Below are 22,977 nucleotides of genomic sequence, written 5' to 3'. Positions count from 1 at the left end.
AGAACAACCTGTCAAAGTAAGCATACAAGTGAGCATTGGTCTTTACGCTGGTTTTATGTGTCCAACCTTGGGCCCGGTAAAAGAAACCTTTATGAGTATTGTACAACTTATTTGCATGTAAGCATACATGTGAGTCCTTTCAGTACTGTGTTCACTGTTGGATGATCCCATACCTACTTCAGAATCTTACGTACCCATAATTCAAGGGTTAATATCCAGGTGTTAACACTGAAATCATATAGGGGAAAATGAATATTCACCTTTTTCCTGTTTTTACTATTTCAATACGCATACGACGAGGGGAAGTGTGGGCCTCCTACAAGGACAAGAAAAAGATACCTTTATGTGTATAACGACATCCTTCCTCGTGTAAGCATACATGTGAGCACCTTTTGGTGGTAGGATTAAAAAAGTAACCTCTATAAGTACATCTTACATCAGCTTTATGTAAGAATAGTGTGAGCACAAGTCTCCTACTCATCACAAGGCTGAACCTATAGCAGTATTCGTCATCAAGTGACCACCCCCCATAAGGGAAAGAGAATACGACTCCCCCTTCTTCACCAAATACGTTTTCCCATAGACATGAGGGACTAATCCTGTTTTTTGGTTTTTCTTGTTTTGCATATTTTGAACCCACGGAGATGCAAAGAAAATATCACCGTGAGAGGACTGAAAAACAACATTTAAGGGACTTTGAGAAGATCCTATGGGTATAATTTATACCATTGTATGTATATTACATCATTATTAGTGTATAAGATTATTGGCACAATACATATTGTTCCACCCTGTATTAGAAGCAGTGCGCAGTTGAGGAAAGACTCAATTTTCTTGTGGGATGTAATGAAGTCCAAGTTTGGTGGCCATTTTTTAAAGGGTCAATCTTTTACATGGCATAGTTTAGCATTGTAAATGATTGCCCATTTCAAAAAAATGTCTGAGTTTGGCCGGCTTCCCGCACGGCCGCCGAACGCGAACTTCATTACGTTCTCGTCCCTCTTTGGAAGCAATATCATGGCAGACAGCTTTGTTGATGATTTAAAATAGAAAATGATCTGTTTGCAGCTGCAGCTAAGAACCTCATAAAGAATAAGATAAAAAGAACTGGGCACATATTTCTTGCTCCATGTTGTATCCAGACCCAACTCTTTATACTAACTGACACCAGGCATTACGCTGGCTTCCTTATTAAAGATTTGTACTCACAAGTTTACTAAAACAAAGAGTTATTTATAAGACACTGGACTATTCTCATGATGTCTGCAGGCACTTAATAAGAGTCCATTTTCAATGAGAAAACAATAGCCCACCATGGTGGTGATGGTGAGAGTCATCAAAACCTCTTTTTTTCTTTTCTTTTTAAATCTCATAACATGCACAAATGGTATGTGGGGTACATGTGATGAAATTTTCCTGGAGCACCTTTGCTACCTCCTACACAGATTTTGTGCTTATGTATTTGTGTAATTATCAAGCTCTAATTTATCTTCATTCTAAATATTTAATGAGCTTCTGCCAATATTTAATAATTCCAGCCAAAGAGAACCGGTGCATTTTACATTCACGGATTGCAAGAAATTGGCTCCTTAGATCTGGAAATGATTTAGCTTGTCTGTATGATTTTTCTAAAATTTCTCATTGAGACATCATCATAAATGTATTGACAACTGTATGTATGACTCAATTTATTGTAGGGAGATTTTCACTGCAACAACGCTAAGCTACTGTATGCATGACCTTTTGACACCTGTTTTTCTATATAATCTAATAATAAGCAATACATATAATATTTATAATAGATTCAGTAATATAGATATACTAAAGCTGCGATGTGCATAGCACACGACATTGACTATGTGATGTAGCCAGAGTCCGGCACCACCGATATAGTCAATGTTGGGCTGGCTGCACAGTCTATTTTTTCTTGCGATGCCAACCCCGCGGGACTGCACATTGGCATCGCAAGCTGTACACACGGTGCAATATGCACTATATTTTCCTGCGATATGAACTGTATAGTCCATATCGCAAGGAAAATCGCACCGTGTGTATGCACCTTAAGAGGTTTTATGTTTATGTATGAGGAACAGTTAGATTAATTAATGCTATGGAACAGTTAGATTAATTAATGCTATCAGTGTTCAATATATTAAGCACTCTATTTCAAATGATAATCGGGTTTATAAGCATCTGACAATATAGTTAAGTATCATCTGTATGTCGAAGCAGATATCAAGATTCGTCAACCAGGCAATTTTTTCCAATATTTAACGGTCCAGTTATGGTGAGCCTGTGTCTGTTGCTGCCAGTTTCCTGTTCTTAGCTGACAGTAGTGGAACCTGATGTGGTGTTGTACAACTGTAAACCATCCACTTGAAGGTTCTACGTGCTGTGCATTCAGAGATTCTCTTCTGCATGTCACTTTTGTAATGCATGGCTGTTTCAGTTACTTTTTTCTTCCAGTTCACTCGAACCAGTCTGGCATTTTCATTTGACCTTTCTCATTAATAAATCACTTTCGCCCACAGAACTGCCACTCATTGAATGCTTTTATTTTGTAAACTCTAGAGACTTCTGTCACAGCACGTATCACCTTCCACTTTATCACTTCACCAGGCTTAATAAATCTGCCCCTCTGTGTGTAATAAGAGTCACCGAATAGTGTATACTTTGAAGCGAGTGACTGTTCTTCATTTATCTCCAGGTGGATTGTGCAGACTCATTGGCATATATTAGGGCTTCATGCATTGAGATCTATGCTAACAGTCGTAATATGTTTTTAAATGAGAAAAACAAACAACTATTTGGTTTACTATAGGAACGTTTGTTCCTGACCACTCCATCCTTTATCCACTACAATCTGGCTTTCGCCCACTCCACTCCACCGAGACTGCCCTGGTGAAAGTCACCAATGACCTGTTTTCAGCCGAATCCAAGGGCCACTTCTCTTTGCTCATCCTTCTGGACCTCTCTGCTGCCTTTGACACCGTGGATCACCCTCTCCTCCTCCGCAAACTCCAAAACGTTGGCCTCTCTAGCACCGTCCTTGACTGGTTTACCTCATACCTCACTAACCACTCCTTCTCTGTGTCTGCCTCTGGAACCACCTCACATCCTTCCATCCTTCCTGTTGTTGTCCCTCAGGGTTCTGTCCTAGGCCCCCTTCTGTTCTCCCTGTACACCTCTTCCCTGGGTGCGCTCATTAACTCCTTTGGCCTTCAATACCACCTCTATGCTGATGACACACAACACTACCTCTCCTCTCCTGATCTGTCCCCCTCTGTCCTCTCTCAGGTCTCCAGCTGCCTCTCTGCCATCTCCTCCTGGATGTCTGACCGCTCTCTGAAGCTCAACATTGGCAAAACTGAACTCATTATCTTTCCCCCAGCCAGAGCAACACCCCAAACAAATATCTCTCTCACTGTTGACAACGCTATCCTCTCCCCCGTTCCCCAACTCCGCTGCCTGGGCGTCACTCTTGACTCCTCCTTCTCCTTTGCACCCTACATCCAAGCTCTGGTGCAATCTTGTTGGTTACAGCTACGCAACATTGCTCGCATCAGGCCATTTCTCTCCCAGAGTGCAACTAAACTTATCATCCACTCTCTGGTCATCTCATGACTCGACTACTGCAATGTTCTCCTCACTGGCCTCACTTGCTCCCACCTCGCTCCCCTCCAATCTGTCCTCAACTCCGCAGCTAGGCTCATCTTCCTCTCCCGCTGCTCCACTTCTGCCACTCCCCTTCGACAAAATCTACACTGGCTCCCATTCCCCTTCAGAATCCTCTTCAAACTCCTCACCCTCACATACAAGGCCATCTCTAATTCCACTGCTCCCTACATCTCCAGCCTCCTCTCCCTTCATACTCCCTCCCGCCCACTACGGTCGGCTGATGACCGTTGCCTCTCCTCTGCCTTGGTCACTGCTTCCCATGCACGAGTTCAGGATTTTGCCCGTGCTGCACCCCTTCAGTGGAACGCGCTCCCTCGCTCCATTAGACTCTCCCCGACCTTGCAGAGCTTCAAACTGGCACTGAAAACCCACCTATTTATCAAAGCGTACCCCTCCAATGCATAACCTAGTCCTTAGGCTGCTCCTCCATCCCCCTGCCCCATGCCTTGAACATCTCTGCTTTGCTTGCATACCACCATCAGGCTTCCTCCTGCTTGCTTGCACCTCATGTCATCTGTCTGTCGCCCCTCCCCACTAGATTGTTAGCTCTTCAGAGCAGGGCCCTCTTTCCTCTTGTTGTCTAAGCCCTCTTCTCGACACATTTCATTCAGCGACCATCTTTACCTGCTTTTTCTTCTTCTACTGGTAAAGGCTCCTCTCTATCTATGGCCACCAGCCCCAAGTAGTACAATGATTACTCCCTCGCTACTTACATCTAAGCTGTATTATGTTTTGAGAATTGTGGTCTCTTTTTTACCTGCACTCCATTTTTGTTATTTATTTACTGTTATGCTAAGTTTTGTCTCCATGTACTGTCCTTTGTTCGGCGCTGCAAAACACTTGTGGAGCCCTATAAATAAAATGTAGTAGTAGTAATAATAATAATAATAATTCTTGAACATGCAGAGCTTCAATAAATTCTGCGTGACAAACTCTAGCTCTCCCACTAGATGGCACTGGAATACTTACATAGAAAACCCCGAAGAAAAAAAGAAAAGAAAGTTTGACATTACATTTTTCTGTTAGTACATTCACAGGGCTCTGCAAAATCATGAAAAATGGTTATTTCCAAAAGGTGTATTATACAGTATAGATAATGTAAACCGTACAATATAGATAATAGGGACTGACGTGTCGAGCACTGTTTTTCCCACTCATTTCCAGGGTCAAGGAATCCACCATACTCCCTACAGCTGTCACAATCTTTTTTTAGTTGTCAGACATATATTGTACATGGCATGTTGAAGCGAACATGGGTATGTACATCGATAAACTGAGGGGCAATAACATGCTTGTAATCTATCTGACCCCCTGGTGAGGTGGTTTTTGCTGTCTCAGTAGTAGTTTTAAAGCAACACAAATTTAAAACGTAAACTAGGCTGGTTTCTTTTATTCAATTATTCCTGCTTTAAATCTACAGTCAAGACTGACAAAATTGTGCTGCTTCACAGAACTCATTACATATACCCCTATAAGTACAGTATAATGACCAATTAAAGAAATCTAATGCCATTTTCCCCAGTTGATATTTTTAACAAATCTTTAATTTCATTTGGCATCTAACATCTGGCTAACTTTATTACAGGACTTCATTTTCTTCATCAAAGAAAAGGAAACTTTCACATTTGGAAGAAAACGAGAAATGGCCAGAGACTTGGAATAGAGATACAAGACAAAGTAATTATGTAATATGTACATGTACAAAGCAGATGGCAATGTTCATACTTTCCAAACATATTGAATATGTCCGAACTAGTTGTACCATAGTGTGCTATGTTCTTTTATACACATGTTAAATCATCCATTTGTCTTTTCTACATATTTTATTAAATATAAGACTTCATGGAGACTATGGGGTATATTTACTAATATTCGTGTTTTAGCCGTTTTTAAGGGTGTTTGATCCCGAATGGTATCGGGTGCATTTTACTGCAACTTTTTGAATCCTGAGACGGTCATTTACTAAGCTGCCGAGTTTTCCACATTCGTTTTTTCCGATGTCGATGTGATTCGTAATGTCAGGCAGTGTTTTACGGGAGTGATGAGTAAAACACTGCCTGACAAAACACAAGGAATCCCAGCCGGATCTGTGAGATCCGTGCAGGACTTCATTGTGTGCATTGTGAGCAGTGCAGAATGGGTTAAAAACTGGAAAAAAAATTGCGTGGGTTCCCCCCTCCTAAGCATAACCAGCCTCGGGCTCTTTGAGCCGGTCCTGGTTGTAAAAATACAGGGGAAAAATTGACAGGGGATCCCCCATATTTTAGCAACCAGCATCGGGCTCTGCGCCTGGTCCTGGTGTAAACAATACGGGGGACAAAAGACGTAGGGGTCCCCCCCGTATTTTTCACACCAGCACCGGGCTCCACTAGTCAGAGAGATAATGCCACATCCGGGGGACACTTTTATATTGGTCCCTGCGGCCCTGGCATTAAATCACCAACTAGTCACCCCTGGCTCTGGGGTACCCTGGAGGAGTGGGGACCCCTTAAATCAAGGGGTCCCCCCCTCCAGCCACCCAAGGGCCAGGGGTGAAGCCCGAGGCTGTCCCCCTATACAAGGGCGGCGGATGGGGGGCTGATAGCCATAGTGTAAAAATAAGAATATTGTTTTTTGTAGCAGTACTACAAGTCCCAACAAGCCTCCCCTGCAAGCTGGTACTTGGAGAACCACAAGTACCAGCATGCGGGGGGGGGGGAATGGGCCCTCTGGTACCTGTAGTTCTACTACAAAAAAAAACACCAAATAAAAACAAAACGCACACACCGTGACAGTATAAATTTATTACATACATGCACACCTACATACACACATACTTACCTATGTTGACACGAAGAGTCGGTCCCCTTCTCCACGTAGAATCCACGGGGTACCTGTAAATAAAATTATACTCACAACAATCCAGTGTAGATCGGTCCTCTTCTGTTTGTAATCCACTTGGGTGGCTGGAGGGGGGTGACCTCTTGATTTAAGGGGTCCCCACTCCTCCAGGGTACCCTGGCCAGGGGTGACTAGTTGGTGATTTAATGCCAGGGCCGCAGGGACCAATATAAAAGTGTCCCCCGGCTGTGGCATTATCTCTCTGACTAGTGGAGCCCGGTGCTGGTGTGAAAAATACGGGGGACCCCTACGTCTTTTGTCCCCCGTATTTTTTACACCAGGACCAGGCGCAGAGCCCGGTGCTGGTTGTTAAAATATGGGGGATCCCCTGTCAATTTTTCCCCTGTATTTTTACAACCAGGACCGGCTCAAAGAGCCCGAGGCTGGTTATGCTTAGGAGGGGGGACCCCACGCAATTTTTTTTCCAGTTTTTACACTAAACAGACCCTTTCCCATAGATAACCATGCACAGATCTCACTGATCTGTGCATGATTATCCAAACTCGCCTGAAAAAAGCAGGTCTATTTTTTTGCTGCTTTTTTTAACGAATCGCAAAAAAATACACCCGCACTTGAGCATTCAGAGACTAACACCCAAATACGAATTAATAGTAAATTCCCGTGTTGTATGAACAAACAGCCACGTTTGACCGATGGTCTATTAATTCCTATTTCTGAACTTTGCCGTCAAAACCATTACGAATAGCCCAAACACTGCCGAGATTTGTGCTTAGTAAATTCTCGTGTTGGGACTTAGAATAAAAAAACACAAATCGGACAAACACGAAATTTTAGTAAATATACCCCTATGTTGGTTTCATTGTAGCATCACCAGTAGATTGTATCATGGACATACACGGATATGACAGTGACGGACAAACAGTGTCTTCTATGGACAAATGTTTTCAATCATTAACGTGGAAACCTTACCAGACATCACACTGGAGCAGTCTGCATAATGCCCTTTCCGAGCAAATGTAAGTACATCACCACATCTAGACTTACACATTGCTAAGTGCAAGTAATGACATGTATGAAAAAAATTGTAGAATTGTAGGTTACATTTTAGGCATTGCTCTTGCAATATAAAAGAAGGGTGGTGAATCTCTGGGTGCACAAGATGCACTAAAGGAATCTCATCATCCATATTCTTCATATAAGATATTTTAGAAGCATTTTAATTACGTGTGTAGGGTGCCCGGACCATCCCTCTTTTTACTTAGCCATTAAGAGTCTTCATAGCCGGGAAGACCAGAATACTCCTAGGTTGCCTTTATATGTTTGTTACTCAGGTATTCCACCTTATGGTTCACATTCTAATTGATCTTTCTATATTGTCACATAATTTTGCTGTCATTTTCCATTAAGTCACACAAGCTTCACTTCCTAATATTGGCCACCCATATTGAATGCACTGGAGATAGGTCAAATCTATGAAAATGGACATGTTAAAAATTTAAATGAATAAAAAAGTTTATCCTGAACACTACATTATGTAGATTGATTTTCTCCTGTAGGGTCCACAGGTTATTCACAGGATAAACATTGGGATATGAGGTAGCGTCAGCAGATTGGCACCAACAATCAAAGCTTTCGGCCTCCCAGAATGTAACAGGCTCAATATCACCACCACCTGGCTCGGGCAATTCAGTTTTTGTGTTGGTGCGGTAGGAGCCGGACCACGATCTGTGGGCTGCTGATTTTGGCAGCCATAAGATTGTTATTTAATTTATTTTTATAGTCTTACGTTTTTTGAGTGAGTTTTCTCAAAAGCGTCTTACACGCATCTTAGAAAAAGTCGCTCCAACAACTCTCCGCCGGGTTGCGACAACAGTTACCCTTGTGTAGAGTGCTGTTTCGGCAGGCATCCGTGTCGGATGTACTAGCAAGTCCAGGGGACGTTTACCAGGCTGTGGCCTGAGCACGGGGAGAATGTAAGACGTCGGTACCACTTAGCGGTTGAGACGCAAGACACAACCGCACTTTTTTCAGGAAGATTACCGAACAGTCGCTGACATGGCTGACACCTCGGGTGCACCAGCACTAGGCCCTAGGGATCATAGGCTCCAGGAAATAGTGTGAGGCCACGATCCCTGGGGTTGATGTCAGCAGTGGGGAGTAAGACGCTCCCTTGGTCATCATCTCCCTGGTATATGACCAGTTTCCGCCGAGTTTCCCGCCATGAACTGATTTCTCGCTTTCGTCTGAGATGCTATTTATCTAAAAGGACCCAGTCGCAGCATAGACGGCTGTGTGACTGGTGCGATGGTGTTCACTTGGGTTTCTGTGTTCACAGTAGGTTCACTGGGCGTTTGTGTACACTATTAGTGTCTGGATCCACTCAGCGTTCACTAACGTATTGATAGATCCTGGAAGTGAGGTGAAGTCTCCCTGTATCTCACTCTCCTGAGCCGGGTGATACAGCACTAAATCTCCACCTACCATTAAGTACGAGTAGTTGGATAAGTGCCTGATGTATATGAGTCTGTAAACTATTGCTGCTGTTTCTTTTGCAGTGTGAGTGAATACGTTTAAAGTGCTATATAAGGTAATGCAGTAATGTTTCTCCTACATACTTGAAATGTATTTGTAGTTGAATATGTGCTCATATTGCTTATTATACTAATATATAACCTGTGACTGATTGCTAGCGTGATTGCTGACCTTGCTATTTCTGTCATTTTCTCTGTATTCCGTTCCTCAATGCTGGTGCAAAGCACGGAAGGATCGGATTGTATGTCACTTTAACAAGTTTTAAAGTGATTTCAGTCACAAATTGTGTAATTAACACTGTACAGGTGTGTGATTTGTTCATCATGTCTAAGAGAGGCAAGGGTGAAAAGTATACACTCTCCAAAGCAGCACCAACACTCATTTCATGTTTGTCTTGCAAAGCTGGGTTAACCTCTCAGGATGTGGTTCAAAATGGATTACTGTATGTGCAAACTGTTTTAGCTTTCACCAAAGCCTCCTGAATAATCCAAGGCATGCACAGGTTCAAGTTGAACCCCCATGGGCTACTTTTGCACAGACAATATCCAGTATAGCTGAGCGGATAATGCCAGCTCCTATACCAGGGATAGGTTACCCTATTAACTCTTACATGCAACATTACCCCTGGGGTTTATCACATCCAGTCCTGGAATCTGCAGCCTTTCAACAAAAACAGGCTGAAAGGCCGATGGAAAGTAAATCACATAGACATGAAACAACGTCTTCACAGTCTACACATGTTTCAGATGAGGATTCGTTGGTGGATGAAGACTCATTATACTCCGGTTCTGCATACGAAGATGAAGAGGAAGGTCTCAGCTCAGTGGACATATCTGAGTTAATTAATGCAATGAAAGCCATTCTAGCCTTAGAAGAATCAGCAGAGCCTGTGTTAAAATCCAAGGCACCTGTGTTTAAGTGTTCTAAAACAGTTAGGACTGAGTTTCCTGGGTCAGAACAGCTGCCGGAAATTATGGAAGAGGCTTGGGTAACAACCAGTAAGAAGTTTAGAATTCCAAAGAAATGGAATTCCCATTATCCTCTTCCAGCTGGGGACTGTTAAAAAGGGAGGTGGCTTCCAAAGTAGATACGCATGTCATTCGATTGGTGCGAAAATCTACATTACCTCTGCTTTCTACATCATTAAATGATGTCACAGATAGGAAAATAGATTTTTTTTAAAAAACATTTTCTCCTTGTCTGGGGCAATCGTAAGACCAGCCATGGCTTCAGCCTGGATGCCAAAAGCAGTTGCAGCCTGGGCTGATGCATTGGAGGATGATCGATCTTTGGCATCTATATAAAATAGCCCATTTTGCACATATTAAACAGGCAGCTATTTTTATGGAAGAAGCAGCCTTGGATATGGGTACAATTGTCTCTCAAGCATCAGCCTCAGCAGTAACAGCTCGCAGAGCTGTTTGGCTACGTGCATGGAAAGCTGACTCAGAATCCAAGAAGGTTCTGGAGTCTTTGCCTTTTCTTGAAGATATTCTTTTTGGTAGAGAACTAAACAGTATTTTGGGGTCAGAAGCACACTCCAAGAAAGTGAAGTTTCCTTCCACACACAAATAAAAGCCTATATTTCCAGCTTTTCGACCCTTTCAGACTCAAGGAAAAGCAAAAGGAAAGGGTTATGTCAAACAGTCTCAATCTGACAAGTCTGGTAAGACTAAAAAGCATTGGGCTACCAGAAGGCCGGCTTCCAAGCCAGAAGATAAGCCATCAGCCTGATGGTGTGGGCCTCCACCTGGGGGATCCCAGGGTGGGATGCCGACTTCATTTTGCACAGATCTGGCAGCAGTCCACCACGAATGCCTGGGTGCAAGAAGAGGTATCTCACGGTAATGCATTTGCCATTAGGAAACATCCTCCTCCAAGTTTTTTGTACCAGCCCATCTTCAGTGGTAGCGAAGGCCAGGACTTTGCAAGAGGCAGTTCAGAAGTTGCTTCAGTCAGGAGTGATAATTCCAGTTCCTTCTGCGCAACGAGGACAAGATTTTTATTCCAACCTGTTTCTAGTCCAGAAGCCAAATGGGTCATTCCGGGCAATACTCAATCTCAAAGTGCTGAACAAGTACATTTGGGTGCCTCGGTTTCATATGGAGACTTTACGTTCCATTATTTTGGCCATGGAGCTGGAGGATTTTATGGTATCCCTGGATATCCAGGATGCTTACCTACATGTTCCTATAGCACAGTCCCATCAGTGCTATCTCAGGTTTGCTATCCTCCAGCAACATTTTCAGTTTCAGGCCCTACCATTTGGACTGGCCACAGCTCCCAGAGTGTTCACCAAAATTATGGTTTTAATTTCGGCTTATCTCTGTCAGCAGGGGATAAGGATTTTTCCAGACCTCGACGATTTATTAATCCTGGCACAATCTCAGGAATTGCTTCAGTGTCATCTGCAACAGACAATAGCTTGTTTGCAGAGACGCGGTTGGCTCATAAATTGGGCAAAGTCGATCCTGTTTCCATCACAACGGATGACTCACTTGGGGGTTGTGTTGGATTCGGGTCTTCAGAGAGTAATTTTAGGTTGGTGGATACAGACATCCCATCTGGACAAAGGGAGACCCTTTTGGATATTAGATTGGGAAGTTCTGACAACGGATGCGAGTCTTCTGGGCTGGGGAGCAGTGTCAGGAAGAAGTTGCTTCCAGGGGCAGTGGACCAAGGAAGAAAGTTGCCTGACAAAAAAATATATTGGAACTTCGGGCCATATATATATATGGCATTCATTCAGGCCAAGGGCATCCTTCAGGGGAAACCAGTTCAAATTCGCTCAGACAATGCGTTGGTAGTAGCGTACCTCAATTATCTGGGAGGAACTTACAGCCAAAAACCAATGAGGGAGGTAAGCTGCACATTAAGGTGGGGAGAACTTCATCACCCAGCCTTGTCTGCAGTGTTCTTTCCGGGAGTCCTAAACTGGGAAGCTGATTTTCTCAGTCGACATGCCATTCATGCAAATGAATGGGCTTTACACCCCGAGGTCTTCCAGACTCTGGTAGACAAGTGGGGGTTACCGGAGATCAATCTCATGGCATCCCATCAGAACAACAACGTTCCTGCATACGGATCAAGAACAAAGGATCCCAGGGCAACCACTGTGGATGCCCTGTTAGTAAGATGGGACTTTTGCCTGGCCTACGTGGTTCCACCGATCGCCGTGTTGCCCATAGTAATGCGAAAGATAAATCAAATAAAGGGCACTGTGATACTAATAGCTCCGGGTTGGCCCAGAAGACATTGGTACAAAGATCTGCAGAGGCTGTCGATGGATGCTCCATTCCTACTCCTTCAACGTCCAGATCTAGTGTCTCAGGGTCCTTGCTATTACAAGCACCTGGATCGACTGTCTTTGACGGTGTGGCTCTTGAGACTCCCATCCTGAAAGCAAGAGGATTCTCACAACAGGTAATTCAACCAATACTCAGAGCAAGGAAACCATCCTCAGCTCACATTTGTCACTGAATATGGCAAACCTATATTCACTGGTGCAGTGACCGGAAACTTGACCCTAGGTCTTTCAGAGTTTCCAGAGTCCTAGCATGCCTTTAAGCAGGAATGGACAGAGGTCTGCGGGTGGCCATCCAGGTGTCAGCATTGACTGTATGGTTCCAAAAGAAAAATGCTAACCTGCAGGATGTTCGCACTTTTTTCCAGGGAATGCTTCACATCCAATCTCCTTTTGTTTCTCCTACAGTGTCTTGGGATTTAAGTTTAGTCCTAAAGGTGCTTCAAGTTGCTCCATTTGAACCACTAAAGCAAGTGGATCTTAAATGGCTGACAGCTAAAGTTCTCTTTCTACTGGCTATTGCTTCAGCTAGAAGAGTTTCAGATTTAGGGGCATTATTATGTCGCCCTCCTTTTCTGATTTTTCATCCAGATAGAGCGGTTCTCAGAACCAAATCGGGTTATCTTCCTAAGGTGGTATCTAAATTCCACCTTAACAAAGAAATTGTAGTCCCGGCTTTCCAAGGGCCGGACATTTCTGCAGGAGATGCATTTTTGGACGTAGTCCATGCCTAAAGGATCTACGTGGATCGTACCAGTGCCATCAGAAAGACAAACACTCTCTTCATTCTCTACGGATTTCACAAGAAAGGATGGCCTGCTGACAAGCAGACACTGGCGAGGTGGCTTCAGATGACGATTTCAGAAGCATATTCTCAAGCTGATCTCCCTATTCCGGCTAATGTCTCTGCTCACTCTACTCGTAAGGTAGGTCCGTCATGGGCAGCACAACGTGGTGCTTCAGCAGAACAGATATGTAAGACAGCCACATGGTCTTCCACTAACACATTCATTAGACATTATGCCTTTGATACTTTTGCCTCTCAGGACGCTGAATTCGGCAAAGGATTCTCCTGTCCAATCAGGAACGTCCCCACCACTAAATTTGCTTTGGGACATCCCAATTTTTATCCTGTGGATAACCTGTGGATCCTGCAGGAGAAATACGTAGTTATGGTAGACTTACCGTCGATAACTCTATTTCTCCTAAGTCCACGGTATCTACAGGTATCCCACCCTGACGCACCTGATTTGAGGATCCTTTCATCTACTAACCTCTTCCTTCTTGTAAGGAAGGGTGTGTATGTGTGTTCTTCTCACTTGATTGGGGCTCTCTATGATGCTCCTGCCTTGAGCTTTGGAAAACGACTGAATTGCCTGAGCCAGGAGGCAGGTATATAGGGGACTGGCCTGTTGCATTCTGGGAGGCTGAAAGCTTTGATCGTTGGTGCCAACACGCTGACACTAACTCATATCCCAATGTTTATTCTGTGGATACTGTGGACTTAGGAGAAATACAGTTATCGACGGTAAGTCTACCATAACTATGTATTTTTTAACCATTCATATAGTCAGTGAACACTAGTTGGTATTCCACAGCAACTGAAATAAGGGCAAAGGTTCAGCTAACAGATGGCAGACAGTGGGTGAAAAATCAGAATGACTGGGCATTGGCCAAAGTGGACATTTAACACTTGCCATATGATGTGTATATGTCTCTGATTTGTCCAGTAAATTGGGTTACCTTCAATGTAGCTTTAATTAAGATGGCCAAGTAAGCCAAAAGTTGATAGACAATGCTTGATAGTTTTGTCATTTTCTTTTAATTCTTTATTCAAAGAGCTCATAAGAGTAGACAGGCTGAACAGATCGATGGATAAAATATCAGCAATGAGCTACATTTTCAATTATAATAGATACAAAAGAAATCAAAACATTTAAATAAAACAAAGAGAGAATGGTGTATAAAAAGGGGGTGTAGGCAAGAGGTAGGGGAGGGGTGTGTGAGGGGAACAAGACTTCATAGAAAGATCAGGTGTATTATATAATGCACACGAAGTAGCAATATAGAGACACAGGAAAATACCTATCCAAGACAATATAGCAAGGAAAATTGAAGCAAGGAGGTTGAATTTCCCTGTCACGCACGGTTCCATCGTAGGAGGCAGGTGTAGGGATGAATGATGAAGGGTGCCTTCATAAGAGAGCCATGGAACCCATACCCGGGTGATCATATGTCCCCTATTGTGGAGAATAATAGGTGATATTTTCCATCGCTACAATAATGCCAAGTTTGTGATTTTAGGACAGAGAAGGATGGTGGGAAGTTTTTCCAAATGCAAACTATCAATTTTTTAGCCGCTACTAAAATATGGGACAACAGCTTGCAGCTATCAGGAGGAGGGTAACATAGAAAGATCCACGGATCCCGTTGGATCGGTTCCTCAAATAAACAAAGAGTATGGACTGAGTTCCAAAAAATATCATGGACCGGACAGGTCCACCAGATATGGGTACAGGTACCCCGAAGGCCACAGTTTCTCCATCAAAGAAGCGTGGCAGAGGGAAACATTTGCGAGAGATGTACTGGAGTATAGTACCAGCAATAATATCATTTATAACAGGTTTCTTTGAGTTGTGTGTAAATGGAGTATTTGGCAATTGCCTTTTTCATGTCGTCCCAAGCTTCCTTGTCCAACCGAGGTCTGCCTCCCAGGAGGACCCGTAAGCACTATGCTCTAGGAGAGCAACATTAATGAGGATACCATAAATGTGGGAGATCATTCCTTTGGACACAGGGTGGCACCTACAGAGGCATTCCAAAGAAGTGAGGTTACGAAGGAGTGAGTCTTGTGGTATAGAGTGTAGGTAATGCCTTATTTGGCAAAATTCAAAGGTGCTTAAGGACTGAGTAGGAACTTTTGATTGTAGGTCTGAAAGGAAAGGCAAGGCCTGCGTTTACTAAAATCTACTGTGTCACATGAGTGGTTTGCAGGGCATATGAGCGTAAGGAGCGATATAGAGCAGATGATGGAGAACTTAACACAGTATAGAGTCAACAGGTATAGGAGGAATTTAGGGGTAGGAGGGAGGCTGGAGTTTGATAATTTTTAACAAAAGCTACCTTGTCATTCTAGTAAGTGTCAGCCCCAAATGACCAGTATGGAGAAACTCTATGGCTTATGTTATCATCAATTATAAGAACCATATTACACACTGCAATCCTGTATTTTATTCTTGTCCCATAACACCCAAATATATACAGTGTTCTTTAGGAACTACATTATATGCTACTCTTATTAAATATACTATAAAAAGAATTACATATGATGGATTAAAAAGGATCAAGCAGTTCCTTTATACCTCTTTTACACTAAACATCACGGGACGCAGCCGGGAGCCTGACATGGGTGCTACCCGGCTGCCACCCAAGTCAGGCCCCTTTCCCACTACATTTACCAACCCGGCATAGTGCCGGGTTGGTGACGTTGCCGATGGCGGGGCGCTTGGAGATCACATGATCTCCAAGCGCCGCCCGTGCATTCATTGTAAATGGAAAGCCAGGTTGATGCGACCCGGCTACCGTTTACACTGCACAGTTTGCAGAGTTGAACCCGTGTTCAACCCTGCAAACTACCCGAGTTGGAATACCGGGTCACTCGACCCGGGTTATTCCAACTCTGCCCTTTTACAGCAACATGGGTTATGCACGTTCATGTGCAATAACCCGTGTTATATGCTGGCGGTATGTAAAGGGTATTAGTCTCAAGTAGGTAAAAGCATCAGGTTAGCTTCAGACAGCATGGCAGTTCACAGTTCACAAGCAACTTGTTGACACATCCATATGGCTTCCTACTGTAACCCCACACCCCCAGCCTATCGTTCGAGGGACTGGTTCACCATCGGAAGCCATGTGGATCTGCATTAACATAACTTTAAAGGCAGATGTCAGGTGCTGCTAATTAGCCTTGTTCGTGGCTTACCACTGGTCCTAGGAAAACCTGGACTGAATCTCATTACATCATGCTGTTCATTGCTCCATCTCTGTACAAACCTGCTGCTCCACATTAACCTCATGTTAAAGCACAAGTCCCTGTCACAATGCCTATGAATAGATGGGTGGAATATTGGACCAACATAAAGGCAATAATGACCCATTAAAATAATGCACAAAAAAATGGAGATTTGGCTTAAACATCCTAATTTGTCAAATACTGTTTAAGAAAAGGTGTTTGCTGCTATGATGTACAAAGTACAAAAACACTAAAACAGTCTAAGTACAAGATATGTATATACTCTGCAATATGTGTATTCCATAAACCATTTTCTCATACGTCCTAGAGGATGCTGGGGACTCCGTAAGGACCATGGGGTATAGACGGGATCCGCAGGAGACATGGGCACACTATAAGACTTTGAATGGGTGTGAACTGGCTCCACCCTCTATGCCCCTCCTCCAGACCTCAGTTAGACTCTGTGCCCAGGAGTGACTGGACACACACTAGGGGAGCTCTACAGAGTTTCTCTAAAGACTTTATTGTTAGGTTTTTTAATTTCACGCAGACCTGCTGGCTACAGGCTCCCTGCAGCGTGGGAGTGAGGGGAGAGAAGTCAGACCTACTTCTTAGTTCAAGGGCTCTGCTTCTTAGGCTACTGGACACCATTAGCTCCAGAGGGTTCGATCACTTGGTGCGCCTAGCTGCTTGTTCCCAGAGCCGCGCCGTCACCCCACTCACAGAAGCCAGAAGAAAGAAGCTGGGTGAGTATGAGATGAACAGAAGTTCTGTGTGTTCCTGTGGAAAGAGGTCTGAGGATCCGGAGTCGGATCAGATTTGCAGTGACAATCTATCAATATGTTCCGTTGATGAAGAAGATCGGTGCGGCCTAAGAGGCCGTTTCGGTGAGCAGGTCAAAGGCCAGAGTGGTTCTCACGGGGCCAGTTGGAAAGGTGGTCCGGGTCTCGCCTGCGCATGCACCGGAATATAATCCTGATGACCAGGTTTCGCTCCTGTGGTGTCGGCTCAGTTCTCACCTCCTAGAGGGACGAAGGTTCGGAATCCAGGATGAAATTCATGTCCATGCATGCAGATCTCCGAGACTGGGGAGCAGTCCGTCCAAGGGAAGTTTTTCCAGAGGAAATGGTCGAGCTGGGAAGCTTGTCTAAAATAAGCTTTCTTGAATTAAGAGCTATTTTCAATGAACATATGCTTCGTGATCTGCCCGTGTTAATTCTTCGGACGACTTGACAGCAGTGGTGTAAGTAAGCCGCTAGGGCAGAACAAGGAGCAAAGCGGCAATGGCAGATGCCGAAAAAGGTTTCCCGCTGGGTGGAATGACTGGTAAATGCTATATTGGCGGCCTTCGTTCCGGATGTGAGTGTCAGAGAAATAGATTCCTCTGCAGGCGCGATCTTCATCCGGGAGAAATATGATAGTCATCGAGAAGTTTTCGCTGAAGCGTCAAGTCGTGGAGGAGTGCCTCCATTGGACATGTTGGCGTCTCGCCTCAACGAGAGATCTCAGAGATATTGTTCCAGGTCAGAAGACACTCAAGCTATAGCAGTGGATATCCTCAGAACACCTTGGATGTTTTCAATTGGTCTATGTGTCCCCTCCGTTTTCGCTCTTCTGAAGGCGATAAACGTAAGAAAAACAAAGGTTCAGGTGATCCTCATTGTTCCAGTCTAAATGAGGAGGGCTTAGTATCCAGTGCTTCAGGATTTACTCATAGAAGATCCCTGGCCTCTTCCTCTACGTGGGGAATTGTTACAACAAGGTCCGGGCGTGTATCAAAACTTACCGCGGCTGCGTTTGACGGCGTGGCGGTTGAATGACATATCCTCACCAGAAAGGATATTCCCAGTGAAGTCGTTTCCACACCTCTTCGGGCTAGAAAAGAAGTAACGGCAGAGCCTTACCACGTGTTTGCGTAAAATGTGTGTCTTGCTGTGAATCCAAGAAGGCTATTATGGAAATTTTCAGCTGGGTCGTTCTTCTCCATTCTTTGCAGAAAGGTGTGGTTGCAGGCCTAAAGTTATGCTCCATTTCAGTACGGTTTTGGCCTTGTAAAATTTCTTTCGAGAAAGAAGTGGCAACCTTTCCGGAAGTTCTGACCTTCGTGGAAGGAGTACTGCACATCCAACCTCCATTTGTGCCCCATTGGCAATGTGGACCTTGACGTGGTGTTGCGTTTTCTTGTGTCTAGCTGTTGGAACCTTTTATGACAGGTTGTGTTAAAGTTTCTCTCTTGGAGAGTGGTCATACTTTTGGCTTTGGCGCCCGCAGGGCGGATGTCGGAAGTAGCGGCTGGGTCTCACAGGAGCCCCTGTTTGATCTTCCAGGTGGATAGAGCGGAATTGAGAACTCTGATAATAGTTCTGAAAAAAGTGGTTTCGGTGTTTCGCAGGAACCTGCCTGTTTGATGCCTGGGGTTGCTTAAGCATTGGCTGATTCAAGGTCTCTCAATGTCATCAGGGCTTTGAATATGTATGTCGCAAATTTGGCTTAGATTGGGGAAACAGAGGCTCTGTTTGTCCGGTATGCCCCTGCATGGTTGGGGCGCCTGCGTATTTGCAGTCTGTTACACGCTAGATCTGTGATACGATTCGGCGTGCTCGTTCTACGGCTGGATTGCCGTTACCGAAGTCGGTGGCGACCCATTCTACTAGGTAGATGGGCTTTTCTTGGGCGGATGCCCGAGGAGTCTTGCCGGTTCAATTTTGCCGAGCGGATACTGGGTCGGGTTCAAACACTTTGGTTAAGCTATACAAATTTGATACCCTGGATGATGGGGACCTCATGTTTGCTCAATCGGTGCTGCAGAGTCGTTCGCACTCTCCCGCCCGGTCTGGAGCTTTGGTATAAACCCCAAGGTCCTTACGGAGTCCCCAGCATCCTCTAGGACGTATGAGAAAATAGGATTTTAATACCTACCGGTAAATCCTTTTCTCTTAGTCCATAGAGGATGCTGGGCGCCCGTCCCAGTGCGTACTGTGTCTGCTGTTATTGGTTATGGTTACACTCTTGTGGTGTTTCTGTTCTGTCAGGCTGTTGCTGCCGTTGTGCATGACATGGCATGCGGTGTCTTATTATTGGTTGTGTTGACACACTAGTTGTGTTACATATTCTCTCAGCATGTGGCTGTGTATTGTTCATGCTGTGGGCTGGTATTCTTTTGAATTACATGTTCTGCTGTATGTTCGTGGTGTGAGCTGGTATGATGCTCATCGTGTTTAAACAATAAATTCTTTCCTCGAAATGTCCGTCTCCCTGGGCACAGTTTTCTAACTGAGGTCTGGAGAAGGGGCATAGAGGGAGGAGCCAGTTCACACCCATTCAAAGTCTTATAGTGTGCCCATGTCTCCTGCGGACCCCGTCTATACCCCATGGTCCTTACGGAGTCCCCAGCATCCTCTACGGACTAAGAGAAAAGGATTTACCGGTAGGTATTAAAATCCTATTTTTTCAACTGGGTATCCAAATTGTTCTACATGTGAATAAAGGTGTTTACAAAAATGATAGACTATACAAATGACGTGCTTGCAATATTATCATGTCTCCTTCAAGTACTTTAGTGTTTTATGAATCAGACTGTTCTCTTTTGCAGTCCTGCCATGGGGTATCAAGTAATCACCGACAAAGGATTTAACTTTTCAACTGTAGATGAAGCTTATGTATGCCAGAAAAAGAACCACTTCCAAGTCACAGTTCATATCAGAGTACTTGGAAACCCCAAATACATCAAAACACAGCTGGGCCTGATTCCTATTGAAAGCTTTTATTTGAAAGTATTTGGGGTAAAGGTAGGTTGCAATACAATTTCTCAATATGTGCATTTCCTAGTCCTGTATGTTCTATTATTATTTATTTATTAGTTATTAACAGTTTCTTATATAGCGCAGCAAATTCCGTTGCGATTTACAACTTGACACAATGACTAGACAAAACTGGTTAATAACAAACAGTCATAGAGGTACTGTAGGAAGGCCCTGCTCGCAAGCTTACAATCTATGGGGAAATAGACATTGATAGGTGCCATCTATTGCATAGTTGTCCACCAGATTGCAAAGGTTCTTGGTGGGTTGCATGATGTCCCAACACAGCAATGATGAACCAGGGTCAGGAGTAAGGGAAAGTGAAGAAAGAGAAAATATGTGGAAGATATGTGTGGACTGTACAGTTGTGACATTATTGGATAGGAAAGCTTATGAAGGTAATGTGAGTGGTTCTGGAATTTGATAAGCTTGTCTGAATAGGTGAGTTTCAGGGAATGCTTGAAAGTTTGGAGACTAGAGGAGAGTCTCATTGTACGTGGTAGGGCATTCCACAGAGCGGGTGCAGCCCAAAGAAAGTCCTGCAATCGTGCATGGGAGCAGGTAATGAGTGTGGATGAGAGACTTAGATCTTGTGAAGAGTGAAGGGGACGGGTTGGGAGCTATTTTGAGATAAGAGAAGAGATGTATGTTGGTGTAGTATGGTTAATAGCCTTGTGTGTGAGTAAAAGTATTTTATATTGAATACGGTAGTATACAGGTAACCAATGGAGGGACTCACATAGTGGGTCTGCAGATAATGAACGTCTAGCAAAGAAGATTAGCCTCACAGCTGCATTCAAAATGAATTGTAATGGTGAAAGTCTCTTCTTGGTAAGACCCATAAGAAGACTATTGCAATAATTAATGCGGGAGATAATGAGAGCATGGATTAGAGTTATAGCAGTGTCTTGTGTAGGGTATGATCATGTTTTGGATATGTTTTTTAGATGCATGTAACATGATTTTGAGATAGATTGAATGTGGGGAACAAAGGACAGTTCAGAGTCAAGGTTGACACCTAGGCAGCGAGATTGTGGTGTAGGGTTAAATGTCGAGTTCTCAACCGTGATAGAAATATCAGGTTTTTAACTGCTGTGGGCCGGTGGAAATATAATTAACTCTTTTTGGAAATATTAAGTGTGAGGTGGTGAGATGACACCCAAGATGAAACAGCAGAGAGGCATTCAGTGACACGGCCCAATACAGATAGAGACAAATCAGGGAAGGATAGGTAGATTTGAGTATCATCTGCATACAGATGATACTGAAATCCAAAAAAGTGCTGATTAGTTTACCAATAGATGAGGTATAGACTGAGAAAAGCAGAAGATCTAAGACTGAGCCCTGCGGTTCTCCAACTGAAAGAGGTAGCGAAGAGGAGGTGGATTCAGAGAAACGGACACTGGCTCTCATTCCGAGTTGATCGCTTGCTAGCTACTTTTAGCAGCCGTGCAGACGCATAGTCACCGCCCACGGGGGACTGTATTTTAGCTTTGCAAGAGTGTGAACGCCTGTGCAGCCGAGCGGTACAAAAACATTTTATGCAAAACAAGACCAGCCCTGTAGTTAGTTATTCTGTGCGATGATTGCTGCGACGAAGGTCCCAGAATTGACTTCAGATACCTGCCCTGCAAAAGCCTGGACATGCCTGGACACGCCTGCATTTTTTCCAAACACACCCCGAAAACCGTCAGTTGACACCCATAAACTCCCACTGCCTGTCAATCTCCTTGCGATCGGCTGTGCGAATGGAATCGTCGCTAGAAGCAATGCAAAACAACGATGCTGCGCATGCGCATTGCGGCTCATACGCATGCGTAGTTTTGCCATTTTCTTAAATGCTCGCTTTGCAGCGAACAACGGCAGCTAGCGATCAACTCAGAGTGAGGGCCATTGAAAAAGCGATTAGATAGGTAGGATCGGAACCAAGAGAGGGTCCTGTCCTGAAGACCTAGGGCAGGCATGTCCAAACTGCGGCCCTTCAGCTGTTGAGAAACTACACATCCCAGCATGCCCTGACACAGCTTTAGCATTCTCTGACAGCAAAACTGTGTCAAGTCGTGCTGGGATATGTAGTTTCACAACAGCTGGAGGGTCGCAGTTTGGACATGCCTGACCTAGGGATTTTAGTGTTTGTATGAGAAGAGAGTGGTCAACAGTGTCAAAAGTAGCAGAGAGATCTAGAAGAATGAGAAGTGAGTAATGGCCTTTAGACTATTTATAAAGTGTTAATATATTCTGCTGTGCTTTGCAATGGGAAATGAAAATACTGTTTCTATAATAACAATAATGCATTATATAACTTGTTGCACCAAATGACTTTACCATGCGCAGCACAGCATACAATAGACCGTTTCATTGTTCAAATAAATGTTCTGCTATATGTTAGAGGTGTAAGTATTAGGTCTGCAATTCCTTACTGTATATAATAAACTTGGCCACACACAGACTGACTCTGCTCTTCACCCCATGTCCTCCTGAGCTGCGTAATTTGTCCAGGAGTCCGGTTTCCACTACTCAGGATAAATCGCAGGATTAGTTCAGACTGACACTGTAATCTTTTTACTCCATTTCCCCAACATACCCTATGTGTATGATCCCATTAAATTCTATCACATTATTGGACATGGTATTTGTTCTGTGGCCACAATCTGCTATAAAGGGCCAACTGCCTGATAGCACCAATTATGTAAAAGCGTTTGTGGGGATCTTTAAACGAAAATAATTTTCACTGTCCTGTAGCATAAAATAATAGGTAGCTAAATAACCTCTAAATGCACATGCCCTGCTTGAGCAGAGACAGGGGTGTT

General features: G+C 44.0%; 1 protein-coding gene across 1 annotated transcript in view; it reads left to right on the top strand.

The window, feature by feature from the left end:
• MYRFL (myelin regulatory factor like) overlaps positions 1–22,977 on the top strand; it is a 250,541-nt gene that overhangs the window by 35,976 nt on the left and 191,588 nt on the right. The window contains exons 5-7 of the mRNA XM_063927477.1: positions 5,264–5,355; positions 7,385–7,535; positions 19,960–20,159. Of these exons, the coding sequence (XP_063783547.1) occupies positions 5,264–5,355; positions 7,385–7,535; positions 19,960–20,159 (443 nt within the window). The remainder of the gene's footprint in view (positions 1–5,263; positions 5,356–7,384; positions 7,536–19,959; positions 20,160–22,977) is intronic.

This window comes from Pseudophryne corroboree, chromosome 6, assembly GCF_028390025.1.
Source record: "Pseudophryne corroboree isolate aPseCor3 chromosome 6, aPseCor3.hap2, whole genome shotgun sequence".
In the NCBI taxonomy this organism is placed as follows: domain Eukaryota; kingdom Metazoa; phylum Chordata; class Amphibia; order Anura; family Myobatrachidae; genus Pseudophryne; species Pseudophryne corroboree.
This window is presented reverse-complemented; position numbering and strand designations above follow the sequence as displayed.